This window comes from Passer montanus, unplaced genomic scaffold (genome assembly GCF_014805655.1).
Source record: "Passer montanus isolate IOZ18808 unplaced genomic scaffold, ASM1480565v1 scaffold9, whole genome shotgun sequence".
NCBI classification, from domain to species: domain Eukaryota; kingdom Metazoa; phylum Chordata; class Aves; order Passeriformes; family Passeridae; genus Passer; species Passer montanus.
The window spans coordinates 3,527,556-3,542,482 of record NW_024374367.1 but is presented as its reverse complement, the minus strand read 5'-3'; the positions used below and the strand labels follow the sequence as shown (position 1 = coordinate 3,542,482).

The following is a 14,927-nucleotide window of genomic DNA, read 5'->3' as shown; positions in this document are numbered from 1 at the left end:
CTTGTGCATGAGCCAAGGGGTTTTCTTGTGTGATATGTATTTGTAAAACATTTGTGTTTAGGAAATATCTCTGGCTGCACATCAGCTGATTTCAAGTACATTGTATCTGAGTCTACCCTTAAATATTCTTGAATAGAAGAACCCTAAAAGGTGTAGACCACATCAGGAGTAGAGATCTGATTGACATTAATACACTGGTTGTGCAGACACTTATGCAAAAGTGCATGTAGACATACACAGGAGTGCAGTGCAGCCTGAACAGTCTGTGGTACAGAAATGAGGGATTTTTTTCAGATGTTCTAAGATATTTCAAGGAGTATACTGGGGGATTTAAAGCACAATTTCTTAAACAGGAGAGAGGTTCTCAACTGCACCCTTTTTTGTTATAAAAGCAGAGGAACAATGAATGAAGAATTTCTTTGACGATAATATATGTTATTAGCAAAAAGTACTAACAGTTTTTTAAAGTTGACATATCAGTAAAAGGTATATTTAAAAAAACCTGCCATTCCTTTCCTTAAACCTTATATGAGTTTTAGGTATATTTTAGATTGCATAGACATTTCACGTAATGATCTGAGTATTTTAAACGAGAATCCTTTAGAGAATATCTTTTTAACATATCAGTAGGTGTATTAATAGGCAAAACCATGTAAGACATCAGTGTACCATTATTCAGCAATTTTAGCTCGAGTGCTTCAACGTCAGAAATCTTCAGTTCAGTCTGAACAGTGTTAGAAAGGTATTAGAGAACTGGGGAGCTTTAAAATTGGAGTTAGTGGTGCAGTATCTGGCTATAAAGTTGACCTAGTAAAATTCAGTAGCCACTAATACACTTGTCCCATCTTTGAAGCAACTGTGCTGGCAGTGAAGTACTTTGTTTCTCAGAGGCCCTGACCATCCCTCATTCAAGCTACAATTGGATTATTCAGGTGTAGTAAGTCAAGATAACTTCACTGTGGTGAAAAAAAGAAGAATTGAATGTGATCATTTTGGTGCTCATGGGAAAGTTGGGGGCAAGTGTCGCTGCTTGTTATATGTGCTCCCATATATCAAGTGATGCAGCTAAAAATAAAAAGCAATTTACAAAATATGTGTTTGCTATTAAGAGATTATACATTGAGATGTTTCAAAGGCATGGGAAAAATCTGGGGCCAGATATGCAAATGCAGATTCAAGTTCTGCAATTCCTGATAACAAGGACTGCACCAGGATCCAAAACTAAAAGCATAAACCTCCAGTGAGGGCTCCAGAGCACACAGAAAGGACCAAGAATGGGAATAAACATGGTCCCAATAGAAATGGAACATACACAGATGAGCAGCCACAAACACAATTTGGGAGCACACGTGCTGCACTGGCTGCTGAGAACAAGGACAACACCCCCTAACCTCTCAATTCAAACCTCTGGCACTAAGGAGTCACAATTTTTGTGGATAAACCAGGTAATGCCTGCTATCCTGAGTTACAGGTGAGTTAGAGAGAAGAGGCCAGATGAAGACACTAAAATCCAGTAGAATATGATGGATGGGACTGGACGGGATGGTATGGGATGCAAACTGGTGAGCAGCAGGATGCCCACGTGAGCCACCATGATCTGAAGGGTGCCCAGCAGCAGCAGAATCAAGGCCTCGACTCACAATAGATATGCACAAGAGAAAAATCATTATTGGAGAATTTTCAAAGCAGTTTACTGTCATTAACCAGGTGATAACAAGCTGTGCCAGTGAGGGCTGTTGGAAGCTGTCATTTTCAGCTGTCATCCTTGCTGACAGAATGCCACTTAACACGATGCAAAATATTGCACAGATTTCACCCACTCACATTACACCTGCTAGCAAGAGAAGCATACATAAGTTTATTTCACTGTTCACACAGTGACCAAATGAAAAATGAGAATTTTGTGCAGTTTCTAATATTTGTGGGTTTGGTTTTATTTGTTTTGTATAAAACTCATTCAGTCTGTGTATTAATAACAGAGTTCTAAGCAAAAAACAATCCACAAACCCCATGCACATCGAGCTAAAATGGCTTCCTCAGATTCTTTTATTACAATTTGGTATCCCCCTAATGCTTTTACAATTTTCAAATGAAATGAAATTTTTTCCAATTTTTAGCTAAATCTACTTCAGCTTGATCCAGTGATAAAATTCAAACATATAAACTGCTATTCCACTTGTCCTCAGCAAGTAATTCCAGTTTGACAATGGGTAACTTGTTGGTCTATAAGACAGAAAGGACCTGAAGCTATAATTTAATTATATAGGCATCAGTTAAGATAGATTCCAAAGCCACCTGAATATCTGATTCTGATTATATTTCACTAGGTCAATACATAATTGCTTCAATGTCTAATAATCCCAGTATCATTTGTAATAAAATGAAAAATGACACCTGTGTACCTGTAAATACTTTCCACATTGGAAAATTCTTATAGAGGAAGAAGCAAAACCAACTCATGCAGTTATCATTTACAATTTTCTTGTACTTTTCATTTTGTCTGATCAGGAAAATATTCAACATCCCATCTTAATGATTTTATTTTTTTCTGCTGTCACTGGAGACTGTGCAAAGGTTTCTGAAAGGCAGCAGATTAATTAGGGCATCAAATCCCAGGGGAAAAAATATTTAATTCTGAGATACTCAAGTTGTTTCTATATGTTTTGTAACAAACGTATTCCAAACACAGCAACTCTCCAAATCTTTTATATTCATTTTCTTTGAAAAAAGTTGGAGGAAATATCAGCTCCTGAAATGTGGGTATACTTTTGCCTTAAAAGATATTAAAGTGTAATTTTTTTCTAGATAACCATGGCACACCTTTCCTTTTCAGGAAGAATTAAAGTAATTGGCATCACCATGAACACAAACCATAAAGCACATACTAATTCTACATTCACAGTCTCCTGGTAAATTAGGGAGAGCTGGAGTGCAAACTCCAAGAAACTGAAAATCCTTTACAATGGGAAATGATGCAATAGCCTAAATGTAGCCATACATGATTGCTACTCATTAGTGTTGAAGGTTTGTGTGTTTCTAGCCAGTTTTGTAACTGATAACAGACAGTAGAAGAAGATATCCATAGCTGCCTTTTTTATTTTTGTCTTTCAATGCAAAAGAATGCCATTTTAACATCTTAATTATCTTTAACACTGATATTGTCTTAAAAACATGTCCATATTCTATACTTCAGTATCACAGGTTTTATCTCAGACTACACTCTGTGTTATTTGTTTTAGCAACAGCTTATTTCACCTTGATTTCACATAAAATCATGTGGTCATTTACTGGGTAATACCACATTTTTAAATGCATCCAGTATTCCACAATCAGTGCACTGTTAGTAAATAATCCCACTTGGCCTGACAAACTTCAACACACTCACCAAGTGAGCTGCTCTCATCAACAACACCTAAAACTCCTTGAGATAATCCTTTTAACAGCTTGCTAACACTGATCCTTACCCATAATTGTGTTTCTTCTTCCATACATATTTTCTAACATTTGAACTGTTAGAATTGTGGTTGTTAGTAAGGTCCTAATAGCAGCAAAGACTCACTGCTGAGTACCACAGAGTATTCTCAGTGATGTTTAGCAGCTGTAGGAAAATCTGTATGTACATTTTCCTCTATCCTTCAGTTTCCCAGTCTGTGTCCAGCTGACTGTAGATGTTGCAAGGCTCTGGAAGCACCACACCTTACACCAAAGGAGCATTTAAATGTGAGGGTTTAGGGAGTTGGGTTTTTGAATACCTTTTGCTGCTTCCATGGAGATTATATCAGGGCCATAGTTCCTGTAAATCTGTAGTTTCTGAATGGTTAATATGATTTTCAGTCCCCATGGCAAGCAATGTCAGTTGAGAGCTTGCTTTGTTCTAATTTATGTAAACATTGTGAAAAATTCTGCACAAATACTGCAAAAAGAGAGCTCTTAAGCCTAATAAGTGAAGACATACTTAATATCTGTAGGCTCACACAAAAAAATGCTAGTCCAAAGGACATAAATGTACTTTTACATTTATCCAAATGGAACACGCAAAAAAAACCCTCAAATAAGCAATGAATAAATTGTTTCTAAAATGTCCTTTTAGCCTGAGGAATCCAGTAACAGGCTGTGACTGAAATAAGCATGCAGCTGAGCTTGTCTCCTGCAAAACTCACCAAGATTTCGTGTTGATGGCGCTGTGAAACACAGCTCAATGCCCACTAGAACAGAGAAGCTTGTTTAAAAGCACACAAAGCTCAGTGATTTATGGACTCACCCAGTAGAGCACATCAGTCCAGCCCTCCATGGTTATACACTGGAACACAGTCAGCATTGCAAATGCAAAGTTGTCAAAGTTGGTTATGCCTCCGTTGGGTCCAACCCATCCACCCTTACATTCGGTGCCGTTCATGACGCACTGACGGCCGTTCCCTGAGAATGCACAAGGTGCTGGATCGTCTTCAACTAGTATATCTGGAAAAGGAGCAAAAAAGTCACAACTCTGAGTCCTCAAGCTTTCATGAGTTACCCCTTCCCATGAGGAAATATCAATGCTGTTGTGAGATAAATCCGGATTTCAAGGTGAGAAGGGCAACACATCAGAGCTTTGGAGCTTTTAGAGCTTTCTCACTCAGATCTGGGCCTTATAATCTCAAGAATAAGTTGATAAAAATAATTAAGCAGTGGAAAGAAGTACAATGTAATAATACATCATTTAGAAGGTCCTCATGCTGATTTTTCCTTTCGTCTTCACTGCTGCTACTTCACTTCATGGCACTTTGCACCAACACATGAACCAATAAGGAAAAATGGATCTAATTCCTATACAGAGTTGTCTTCATTGCTTAGCTCAAAGAAAAGCTCCTTTAACCATCAGGTAAGATGGTTTCACTCTTTCAAAGTTCTCCCACAACTCGCACCTCCATTTCATTATTTCACTTGGATGGAAGAGCACTTTTTTCTTTCAGAACTGCGACCACCACATTGCCACAATCTGGATTTGTCCCTTACAGGTAGCCATCCTTATTTTCTTCACTACTGATATTTAAGCTACACATATCAGAAATGAAAACCTATTCAGAGCATAGTCTAGTCTCTAAGTTGATTTTTTGGTGACTTTGGTATTGAGGTTTTTTTCATTTAATGCACTGTACCTAAAATTGTGAACCAGTGTAAGCTGGGGTAAACAACAGCTTAAGTGCTTTGGCCCCTAGTTCTACTTCAAACTGAAATCCCACAGGTTTAAAAGAAAACATCATCAAACCCTTATTTTAATCAACAGTTTAAAGACTTACCTGAATCAATAAGAAAACAAGATTTGTGCATTTTTCCAATAAAAAGTTCCAATCCTATAATAGCATAGATTATGATTACAAACAATACCAAAAGGGCAATATGGAGGAGGGGGACCATGGCTTTTATAATGGAGTTCAGGACAACTTGTAAACCTAAAAAAAAAAAAAAAAAAAAGAGGATGCAAGATATGAACCATATTTCTGTGTCTTAATCTATCTTAATCTATCAAATTTTATATTATTACACATTAGGATTTAATGATACAGACACACAGAGAAAATCAGATTTTTTTTAAAACATCTATTACCCAGAACCACAAAATGTTTCATTAACATAAAAATCTTCATGAGAATCTAAAACTTTCTGTCTAATTAGTTCCTCTGTAAATAAAGTTTATATCATAAAAGTCAGTGCTTTTATGTGTCACAAGAATCTGTGGGGGCTTTTATAAAGAAAGGGCACTTAGTCTTAGTTCCTCTGTAAATAAAGTTTATATCATAAAAGTCAGTGCTTGAAATGTGTCACAAGAATCTGTGAGGGCTTTTATAAAGAAAGGGCACTTAGTGTGTGCCTGTAAGTCATTTTATATGACCTTGAAGTTCTGTGCCAAAACAAAAACTTTGTGGCAAGTTCTGAGAAAATGTGCACTCAGTCAATTGTAAAACAGTCTTCTTACTCTGGGAGAAAAATATAGTTAACTGGGAAACCACATTTTTAATCTGAACAAACTTATTTATCATTTATCCCTTTCAAAACTACTCTATTGTCTTTTTTCAATTAAATATTTATCCAACTTTTGGCTTTACCAAAATGATCTAATCCCAGACTAATGAAGCTGCCACAGCACCTCTTCCTCTCTGACATTTCATAGGACTGCTTCTGTCCTCACTGAAGCCCTTTTGCCAAAAATCAGTCATTTCCATGTAACAGTCCACAATATATTAAACACAGAATTAGCTTTCTTCCTTTGAATGCCTTGGAAAGAGCTGAACTGGAAGTCGTGAACCTCGTATAGCCCAAATAGCTTCAATAATTAATAAAGCATTCAAAGAAAACAGGGAATATCAGAAAATGCAATTGCTTTCTTAAACAATATTGTTCTACTTTTTAAGTTTCCTAATTTATCTGTTAGCTCTGCTGAGATAAACAGAAGGCATTCATGTGCATTGGAGGGGGCAGGAAACTCAAAACGTGTAATGTGCTCTGGCATACACTTACCAACATATAAACTATTTTAGGACCACCTACACTTTCAGATGCAGGGGTTTAGAATAAAAAAAAAATCTGAATTTTATTTTCTGGTGTATTTGCATTTTAACATGCAATTTACTTTTATATAAAGCTTCTAAAAAGGAAGTGTATTCCCCTGTCTGCTTATTGAACTGTGTAAGCAGATCATACACTGACTGAAATCACAATCCCTTATTCAACTTGAAATAGGGTATCACACATCTTGAAATTCACTTTATGTACATAGCCAGATAACAAAAACTCAGCTTCATCCCATCTCATTTCTGTAGTGCCTGCAAGAAGAGAGTTCAATAGTGAGAGCAGTCCCATTCCTGACTGCAATGAAATAGAGAGCAGAGCTTACTGGGCACTCCTGATACGAGTCGGAGAGGTCGCAGTACACGAAAGGCTCTTAGGGCTTTGACATCAAAGCCACCAGGTTTGCCACCTGAGTGGCTGCCACCGTCTGTTTCTTTGGTTAATTGTTCCAATATTACACTAAATAATCTAGAAAATGAGATGAAAAGTAAGGTCATCACTATCCATTTACCACACAGTGAAAGATATTACTTTAGAAATTATCCGAGCTGCAGATCATTCTGCAAAGCTGTTCAGATGTCAAACTGAGAGGTATATTTACACATTAAATCATGACAGACAGAGCTACGAAGTGCAAGACTTTATAATCCCTCTAGAGAATGAGGATCGCACAGTTTCCAATAATTTAGCATTCAGCTTATATACACAGTTTGCTATTTTTAAATAAATGAAGCTACTTTGCCACTTTTGTTCAAACATTTTAGCTTTTACATTTGGAGAATTAATCTTCCCTTTAGAAGAAGAAATGGATAATAACTAAAACCATCTGGTTTAATTTTGGTGGAATATATGAACTCTACGTGGCACAGCAGTACAATATTCTATATACAGTCAGCAGAAACTGAATATTTTAAAAATAATTAGAGTTCACCATTTAATAACACCAAAACGATTTGTTTCTTACACATAATACCTCTGAGGAAAAATATATTCCCAGATGGCTCATTTATTATATTGTGTTTTTTCCCTGCAGAAATGAATTAGTCATTCATTAGAACAGTTTGCAAGACACGACTTTTATTTTGTTTTCCCACTTTTAGCAGCAATTTAAAGTGATGCATGTTCTTGAAATCCAAATTAATCTTAGGTTTATTTTAGTTTGGAGCTCTGTCTCAGATGCATGGATTTCTAGACTGCCACTAGACCACACAAACTGTGTTATGCTTTGCACAGAGACTGCAGCTCAATAGTTGCAGAGCTGCACTTCTCCTGAAAGGATTATCAAGTTAATAGAGTTTTGCAATCATGAGAAACGTTTCACACTTGTAAAGGATGCCTGAAATGTGCAGGGTTTTAGTTTGGTCATGAAAAGTTTTCACAACTCTGGTTAAGAATTCTGTCACACTGGATAGTTGCCTGAAATCATATATTATTTAATAGGGTGCCTAAACTAGATTATTGAAGGCTTTACCCTCCCCCAGTAAGCAGCTGACCCACATCAGTCAATTCTCATCCCAAAACTGCTTTGCTCTGCTCCAGAGAAAAACTCAGCCCCAAAGACTCTATAGATGTTACAGGGAACATCAGCAGCCCACAAACTGTTCCACAAATCCAGACATCCAATACCAGCTCCTGATTCACCCCTAGAATTTAATGGAAGCATAATTGCAGGAAAACCAACACCTCAGTGATTTTAAGAGTGACTATTTGTGCTCTAAAGACAGACTTTATTAGAAAGGCTTCTGAATCAAGTCCTGAATTCAGAGAACCTTTCAGCCTGTCAGTTCATACAACATTCAGAAAATTAAAGGGCATAAGCAGGTGCTGTGAAAGCTTTCTCTACTGGGACCTTATTATTCCACAGAAATCAATGGAAATTACGTGAGAGACCATGCAGGTAAGCAGACTACTCAGAGTAATTCGTACTCTGATGGGTTACAGAGAGAGCTGACAAAGAGTAGAAAGCATCACATTCACAGCTCTGTCATTTTATGTTGTCCAGCTGAAACCAGGACATATGACATTCCTAAAAAGCCATTAAGGTATAGAACTATTGATCTTCTTTATTGAAATTTATATTCATATTCCTCTACACTTTACCAGAGTTTAAAGGTTTAATTAAGATTTGATTTTAAAAACATCTCTATACGTGTTTCCCTTTTGCTTGTAGAGATTTCTTTAGGTATAATTAAGATTAATGGAACTGGACTGGCTACAGTCCCTGCTGAGAAAGCAAATTTCAATACATTCAATATAGGACATCATGGCAGTTCTTTCAAGCTATTAGAATACCTAATGAAATTTCCCATTGAAGCTAGTCAAATAGAATCAGATCCAGAAGTGATTCCATATCCACCTTAGGTTATATATGAAAATCAATTTTTCACTGTATTACTATGTATTAATTAAATAAATGGGACTCATGCTTGCTTAATCATGCAGGTTGTGCTCTTACTGAAAGAACAAAAACCTTGCTCACAATTTTGTCAGTGTGTGACATGTTAGGAAAGATCCACCTTGTCTTACAGATAGGCTGGTGACAACTTGCACAGGAGTTTATATTCCAAACTTCTGGATTTGAATTAGGACTTAGCGTGCTATTTTAAGCATTTGATAAGATGTAGTCCTTTTTTATTCATATTTTTAACAAATTTGGTGTGAGCATTTGACCTAACTCTATTTAGCCTCCAATAATGAGTGTTTTAGGAATTAGTGGAAAATTTTTTAGTTACCATGTATTTAGGACACAGCCAAAGATAGAGGTCATGTTAATTAGACTGCTCCAGGGTTACTGTAACTCTGTGGTCACTTGACAAAAGGGAAGAGGTCTATTCAAGTGAGTGCTTGGCAAGGAAGCAGAGCTCGTGTGTGACAGTCTCCAACCTGCCCACCAAGCTTCCCCTTCAGGCACAGGGACCAATCTGTTGAGAATGACCTGACCTGATGAAGGATCTATTTATACACAAATTTTAGTCTTGGACCAAAACTGCCTGCATGCTGAAGGACTGGCCCAAATACAACCTTCTCAGTAACATTTAGTATCCTATAATCAAACAGCTACAAATCAGGCATTCTTATATTCACAGTATTTCCCCAGATTTAACAATGCTTCACCACAAATTCCTGTACTTAGCAACTCTTTCTTTCCCTTAATGCAGTGACAACTTAAAAGCAGCACACACTCTAATTTCTGAGCCTTTTCAAATACAGGCAACCCTTGATATGGTTTGAATTTTAAAAAGAAATTAGAATTGCATACTGCAAGCCAAGGTCGTGCTTGCTACAACATACAAAGTTAAACATGGATAATGCTCTCCATGTTCTAGATAACGTATACTTTTAGCAAAATTAATTGACAGTACTGGTTAAAGAGTTAACATAATCTCCACAACATTTAGAAAATTGGTGAATATAAATCTCAAGATTCATTCCCTAGATAGCTGAAGGTAGGATCTAATAAAGTAGCACAACCACTGATGTGTTGGTGACACAGAAATAATTTATCAATAAGTAGGTACATAATGTACGTTTCACTCCTCTGTTCCACTCCTGCCTAAGTCCCAAGCAGTCCCTTCTCTGGGACAAAGAACAAACTCTCCAAGGTTTCCTGGTACAGCAAGGTGCACAGGGTAACAAAAAAAAGGCATTTTTAACATACATTCAACCTCAGGCAAATCAAAATCATATCTGTATCTGGGGGCTGACATGCAGCACCCAATTGTACTCAGATTTTGGAAATATCAAGGAATCACTGTTAATTCAGTCTCCCCAACCTCTCTTCTCCAGTTTGAAACGTGTGGGGCTTCCCAGAGGTCTTTGTGAAATAGATGAACTCCACATGACTGCAGTGCAGGGTTAAACAAATGCATTAAACAACAACGTGCAGCCCTTAAGATATCAACATATGGAAAGACACGAGGAGTTTACCTTGAGAAAATCAAATGGAAAAGCATCTGAAAAACAACTCTGGAAATCTCCAGGACTCAGAATTCCCTGGCAACTTATAAATGCAATGCAGTCTATAACCACGGATAGCACTGAAAATTTTAGGACTTTTTACATTTTTTCACTCAGTTCATTCTTTTACTCCAAATAAACAAATCCAGCATAGGCTGCTACTCACAGCCAAATAGGCCTATACCTACCTAACTGTAAAGAAAAGTTTAAATATTTTATAATGGAAGATAAGCTACTTACCCTACTATTACTATTACAAAATCCAGTAAATTCCATCCATTTCTAACATATGCATTGGGGTGTAATAATAATCCATATGCTATAATCTTCAAAAATGTTTCAACTGTAAAAATTATCAGGAAGGCATATTCTACTTTTTCCTGTGGAAGACAAAAAAAAAGTACAATGAAAGACAATGAATGTAACAGCTCTTTTTACTATTGACAATTTGCAACAAGTGGGTACTGATCAGGACTAAGGAAATATCTTCATGGCAGTTTATTTCACAGGTTTGAATTGCATAACACTTAATGATAACTGTACTGACAAGGTTATAATTACATAATTGCACAAGATTTTCTTGTTTTCACATTCTGTGAGGGAAAAAAAGCTGTTTCTGCAAATGTGCAAACATACTGTACCTTTGCTTTAGCAGTCCCATTAAGGTCAATAGGATTCTCTGCACTCATTATAACCAGAAAATGCTGTAGAACAGAGCTCTGGAAATATTCTTGAAAGGTAAGCAGTGGTATACTTCCTTTCACTATTAAAAATTTTCATTGTTTAATATTTAATTTTGCACTGTCTTGCAACTTTTTAATCTTGATATGGAATGTTGCATTGACTTATTCTCCTTACACATCATCAGAATTTCTTTAAAATACCCTATTATGTTTGAAGAAATTTTCAAGTACTGTACCACCACCTTGTATCATTGAAGCTCCAACATCAGATTTAATGGTTTTTTTAATGTTATTAGTTTCTGCATTTTACCAAAATTTTTATTTCAGAGCTATATCCTGAATATCTTTCTTAGCTAGCTAGATACTCTAGAAAGAAGAAACTCCCAAAAATATTATTAGCATGCTTGACTTGGTAAATTGAAGAAGTCACCACTATCAAAACAAAGGAATGAACAACTGTTCTTTTTACCTTCAGACATGATCATTTTATTATTTTCTATAACGTTTTGTTTAGTTATCTGTTGCTACTCAAATATTACAGCCAAGAATAAAATGCACAAAGAGTATGATTCATTTTTTCAACTTGTTCAGGAACACATGATGTTGCTCATTTATCACATATAAGGTTAATTACATGACTGTAACTGCTCAGTGAGGATTACCATCTTCTACTATCATTACTCAAATAGAACACCAACATTACGCACAAAAAGACATTATTCTTATCTGTTACACAAAAAAATACACAATCCTTTTTCATCACACATCTTGGCAATTTCATACACAACCAAAGGTAAAATCAATCCTTAATCATTTGCAACTCAAACAAAGATCCTGATATTCTTATGTGCAAATCTTTAATTTGGGCAGCTAGATTCCTTTTCCTGACACAGAGGCCATTTAGGATGGTTATGTACAGGATGTGGTATTTCCATTTATAAACCTGCCACTGGTGAGTTAACAGAGGCCCGGGATGGTCAATAAACTCCTCTCCAGGCCTTCACCTGCAGCAAGCAGCTCCCTGGGATCACTGGGGCAGGTCAGGCACTATCACTGCAAAGCAAGGATTCCTGGATCTCACCTCCTGCTCAGCTCAGTCCTGTACCCCTGCCTTTTCCCCCTCTTTTGAGTACACTTCATGAACACTGTGAAGCTTCATCCAAGGCTCCTCAGCTACCTTTGATTTTGGGTGAGATCTCCCAGCCCAGTGAAACCAATGGGAGCTCCAGTGAAACCTCCTTCACCTCAAACTTCCTAATATTCCTTTCAAAATTGTCCCTTCCACTTACCCATTGATTTATCACCAATCAGTCAAGACAGTTGCTAGATAACAAGAGTGAAGTGGCTTCCCACAAGAAACGTGAATGTCTTGTGCACCAAAATCCATCAGATCCCTTTGGCTAGAGAGCACCACTGAGATGATAATAATATGAATTATCAGCATTCCTGGGAAATGCACTCAGAAATGCTTAAATACAACAAATCCTACCACATACACATTCCACAATAACAGCTATTTCTGTCTCCCTGCATACAACTAAATTTGCAGCTCAGTTATAGGAAGATAAATAATGTAGGAAAACATAAGGAAGACAAAAATATTACTGTTGTCATTTGCCGTGGGCAAAATATATATCAAAGTCATAGTAGTTAAAGAAAAAGTGAAACAAAAGATATGTTTAATATATGCCAAATATCAATAGCTTCTTTATTTGAAAGGAACACAGGATCCAGGACAGGATGGGTCCTTCTGAGGCAAAATAAACTCATGGGTCCTTATGTCCAGAGTTTTATAGGCAACCATGTAATTTAACTCCATCCATTAAAGTACCAGTTCCATCCTAAAAACCATCTTTGCTCTTCACTGCTCCCCTTCAAAAATATTCCAATGCTCTTCTGCTCTCTGGGCTAAACAGCAGCCCCAGTGCTGAAGTTACACAACTTTGTTAATGTCACACAGCCCTGCAGCTCATTTTAATGGGACAGTTCAAATCTGAACAACTCTGCCCTATCATTGCCCATCCATCCTCGAAAAATAGTATTGGTCTCAATCCTGTTTATCTCATCTCTTTTATGGAAGCAGGAGTGTTTCTTATTTCCTAGACAGTATTGCAAACATTCCATTAGAGCCATACGTAATGTAGGACAATCACATTTTTAAACCCACCGGTGGGCTCAAGGTCAATGTGTGTCACTTTGCAGATGGACCATAAGAAACCTTGAGAGCTGCACTAACAGAAGCCACATGAATCTCAGCAAGGAAAAATGGGGAGTGCTGCACCTTGGGTTAAATAATCCCCCACCAATACGGGCTGAGAAAGGAGCTGGAAGTCGCACACCAATTTAAATTTGTGCTCATTTAAATCAGATAAATTCCACAACTTCACTGTTTCATTTTCCCTCCCTTCCTGCTTTCCTCCCATTCATGCTCTCACACACCCTATTTATTTATTCCTTTATTTTTAAAGCACAACCTGTGTCTTCCACAGAGGCCAGATGAATGACTTGGCCCCATAGTTAACACACAAAGTACAGGCTGTGCTTTCTTCAAAGACTTTGGCTCTTTAATAAGCAGGCACCCAACAGATGTTCTCACAAAAACTGCAGGGTTAACAACCTGCTCACCCTCAGGAAGCTTCTGGTGGTCTCTTCTCACACTTGCATAATTTCTTGCTGGTCACTATGGACATCAATTTTTGCCTCTGCAATTCTGATACATCTGTAAGCCACACATCATCTTGTATGTCCAGAGCTTACGCAACCACTACTCAAGAGTAAATAACATCCAGTTTTCAGTATTCATTAAAGAGTTGTAGAGGCAGGGTTGGTTTGGGAAAATAAAGCTAAGAAAGTAAGAGATAAATTCAAAATACAGACTCAAGACTGCAGTTTTAGCAGGATATCATGCACACATTTATCTGCTCTTTTCTCCACAGTGGTGAAATCATATTTTGTTCAAATTAGTTGATATCTTTAAATGAACACTTAACTTCATTCAAAATGCCAGTAGATATACCAAAAAAGCAGACAACTGAACAAAATAATAAGGAAATACCTAAGAGTATGTATGGAGTGCTTGCAAAAGAAAATCTCTATTAAAAGAAACCAAGAGGGCAGTTTTGGTTCTAAGAAACTGCAGAGATTATTGCAGAATTTGTAATTTCTAATATCTATTATTGCATTTAGTTCTACACTGCATCATAAAATTAGCAGAAAAAAGTGACAGCTGAAAACCTTAAGATATGGAGCACAACAATATGTCTGCATTCTGAAGGATCTAATCCTGAGGCTGTATAGATTAATAGTTGTTTGTTCACTGATTTGATAAAGCTAGGTCATCTCTCCTCACAGGCAGCTGATTCCAGCACGGCTGTCTGACACTTTGGTTAATGCTGCTCGAAATCTTCAAGTCTCAGCAATCTTTTTCTGAATATATGATGCAACAGGACTGATAAGATAAACTGCCTTTCTCATGGAATCCATGGAGTTTGCCTTTGATATTGATCATGGAGCACAAAACAAAGGCCACCCTTACCCTATGAGTTTAGGTGGATTCATTAGATCCTCATCATTTTCTCAAAAAAAAAAAAAAGCAAAAAAAAAGCAAGCATTTGCTTTCTTATTTTAAGTAAATCAGCTTAGCAGAAACCCTGTTGCTCAGGAAATCTTTTTTCCCCCACCCTAGCCAGATGGTGTACATTAGTCATCATTTATTATCTTCATATTTTCAAAATCTCT

At 36.9% G+C, this 14,927-nt stretch overlaps 1 protein-coding gene across 11 annotated transcripts in view; it reads right to left on the bottom strand.

Moving 5' to 3' along the window:
* Positions 1 to 14,927, bottom strand: part of CACNA1D (calcium voltage-gated channel subunit alpha1 D) — a 172,279-nt gene that overhangs the window by 97,220 nt on the left and 60,132 nt on the right. For all 11 annotated transcript variants that reach the window (XM_039734212.1, XM_039734202.1, XM_039734205.1 and 8 more), the window contains exons 4-7: positions 10,747 to 10,886; positions 6,875 to 7,017; positions 5,280 to 5,432; positions 4,262 to 4,458 (exon numbers count right to left, since the gene is read on the bottom strand). In XM_039734212.1, the coding sequence (XP_039590146.1) occupies positions 4,262 to 4,458; positions 5,280 to 5,432; positions 6,875 to 7,017; positions 10,747 to 10,886 (633 nt within the window). The remainder of the gene's footprint in view (positions 1 to 4,261; positions 4,459 to 5,279; positions 5,433 to 6,874; positions 7,018 to 10,746; positions 10,887 to 14,927) is intronic.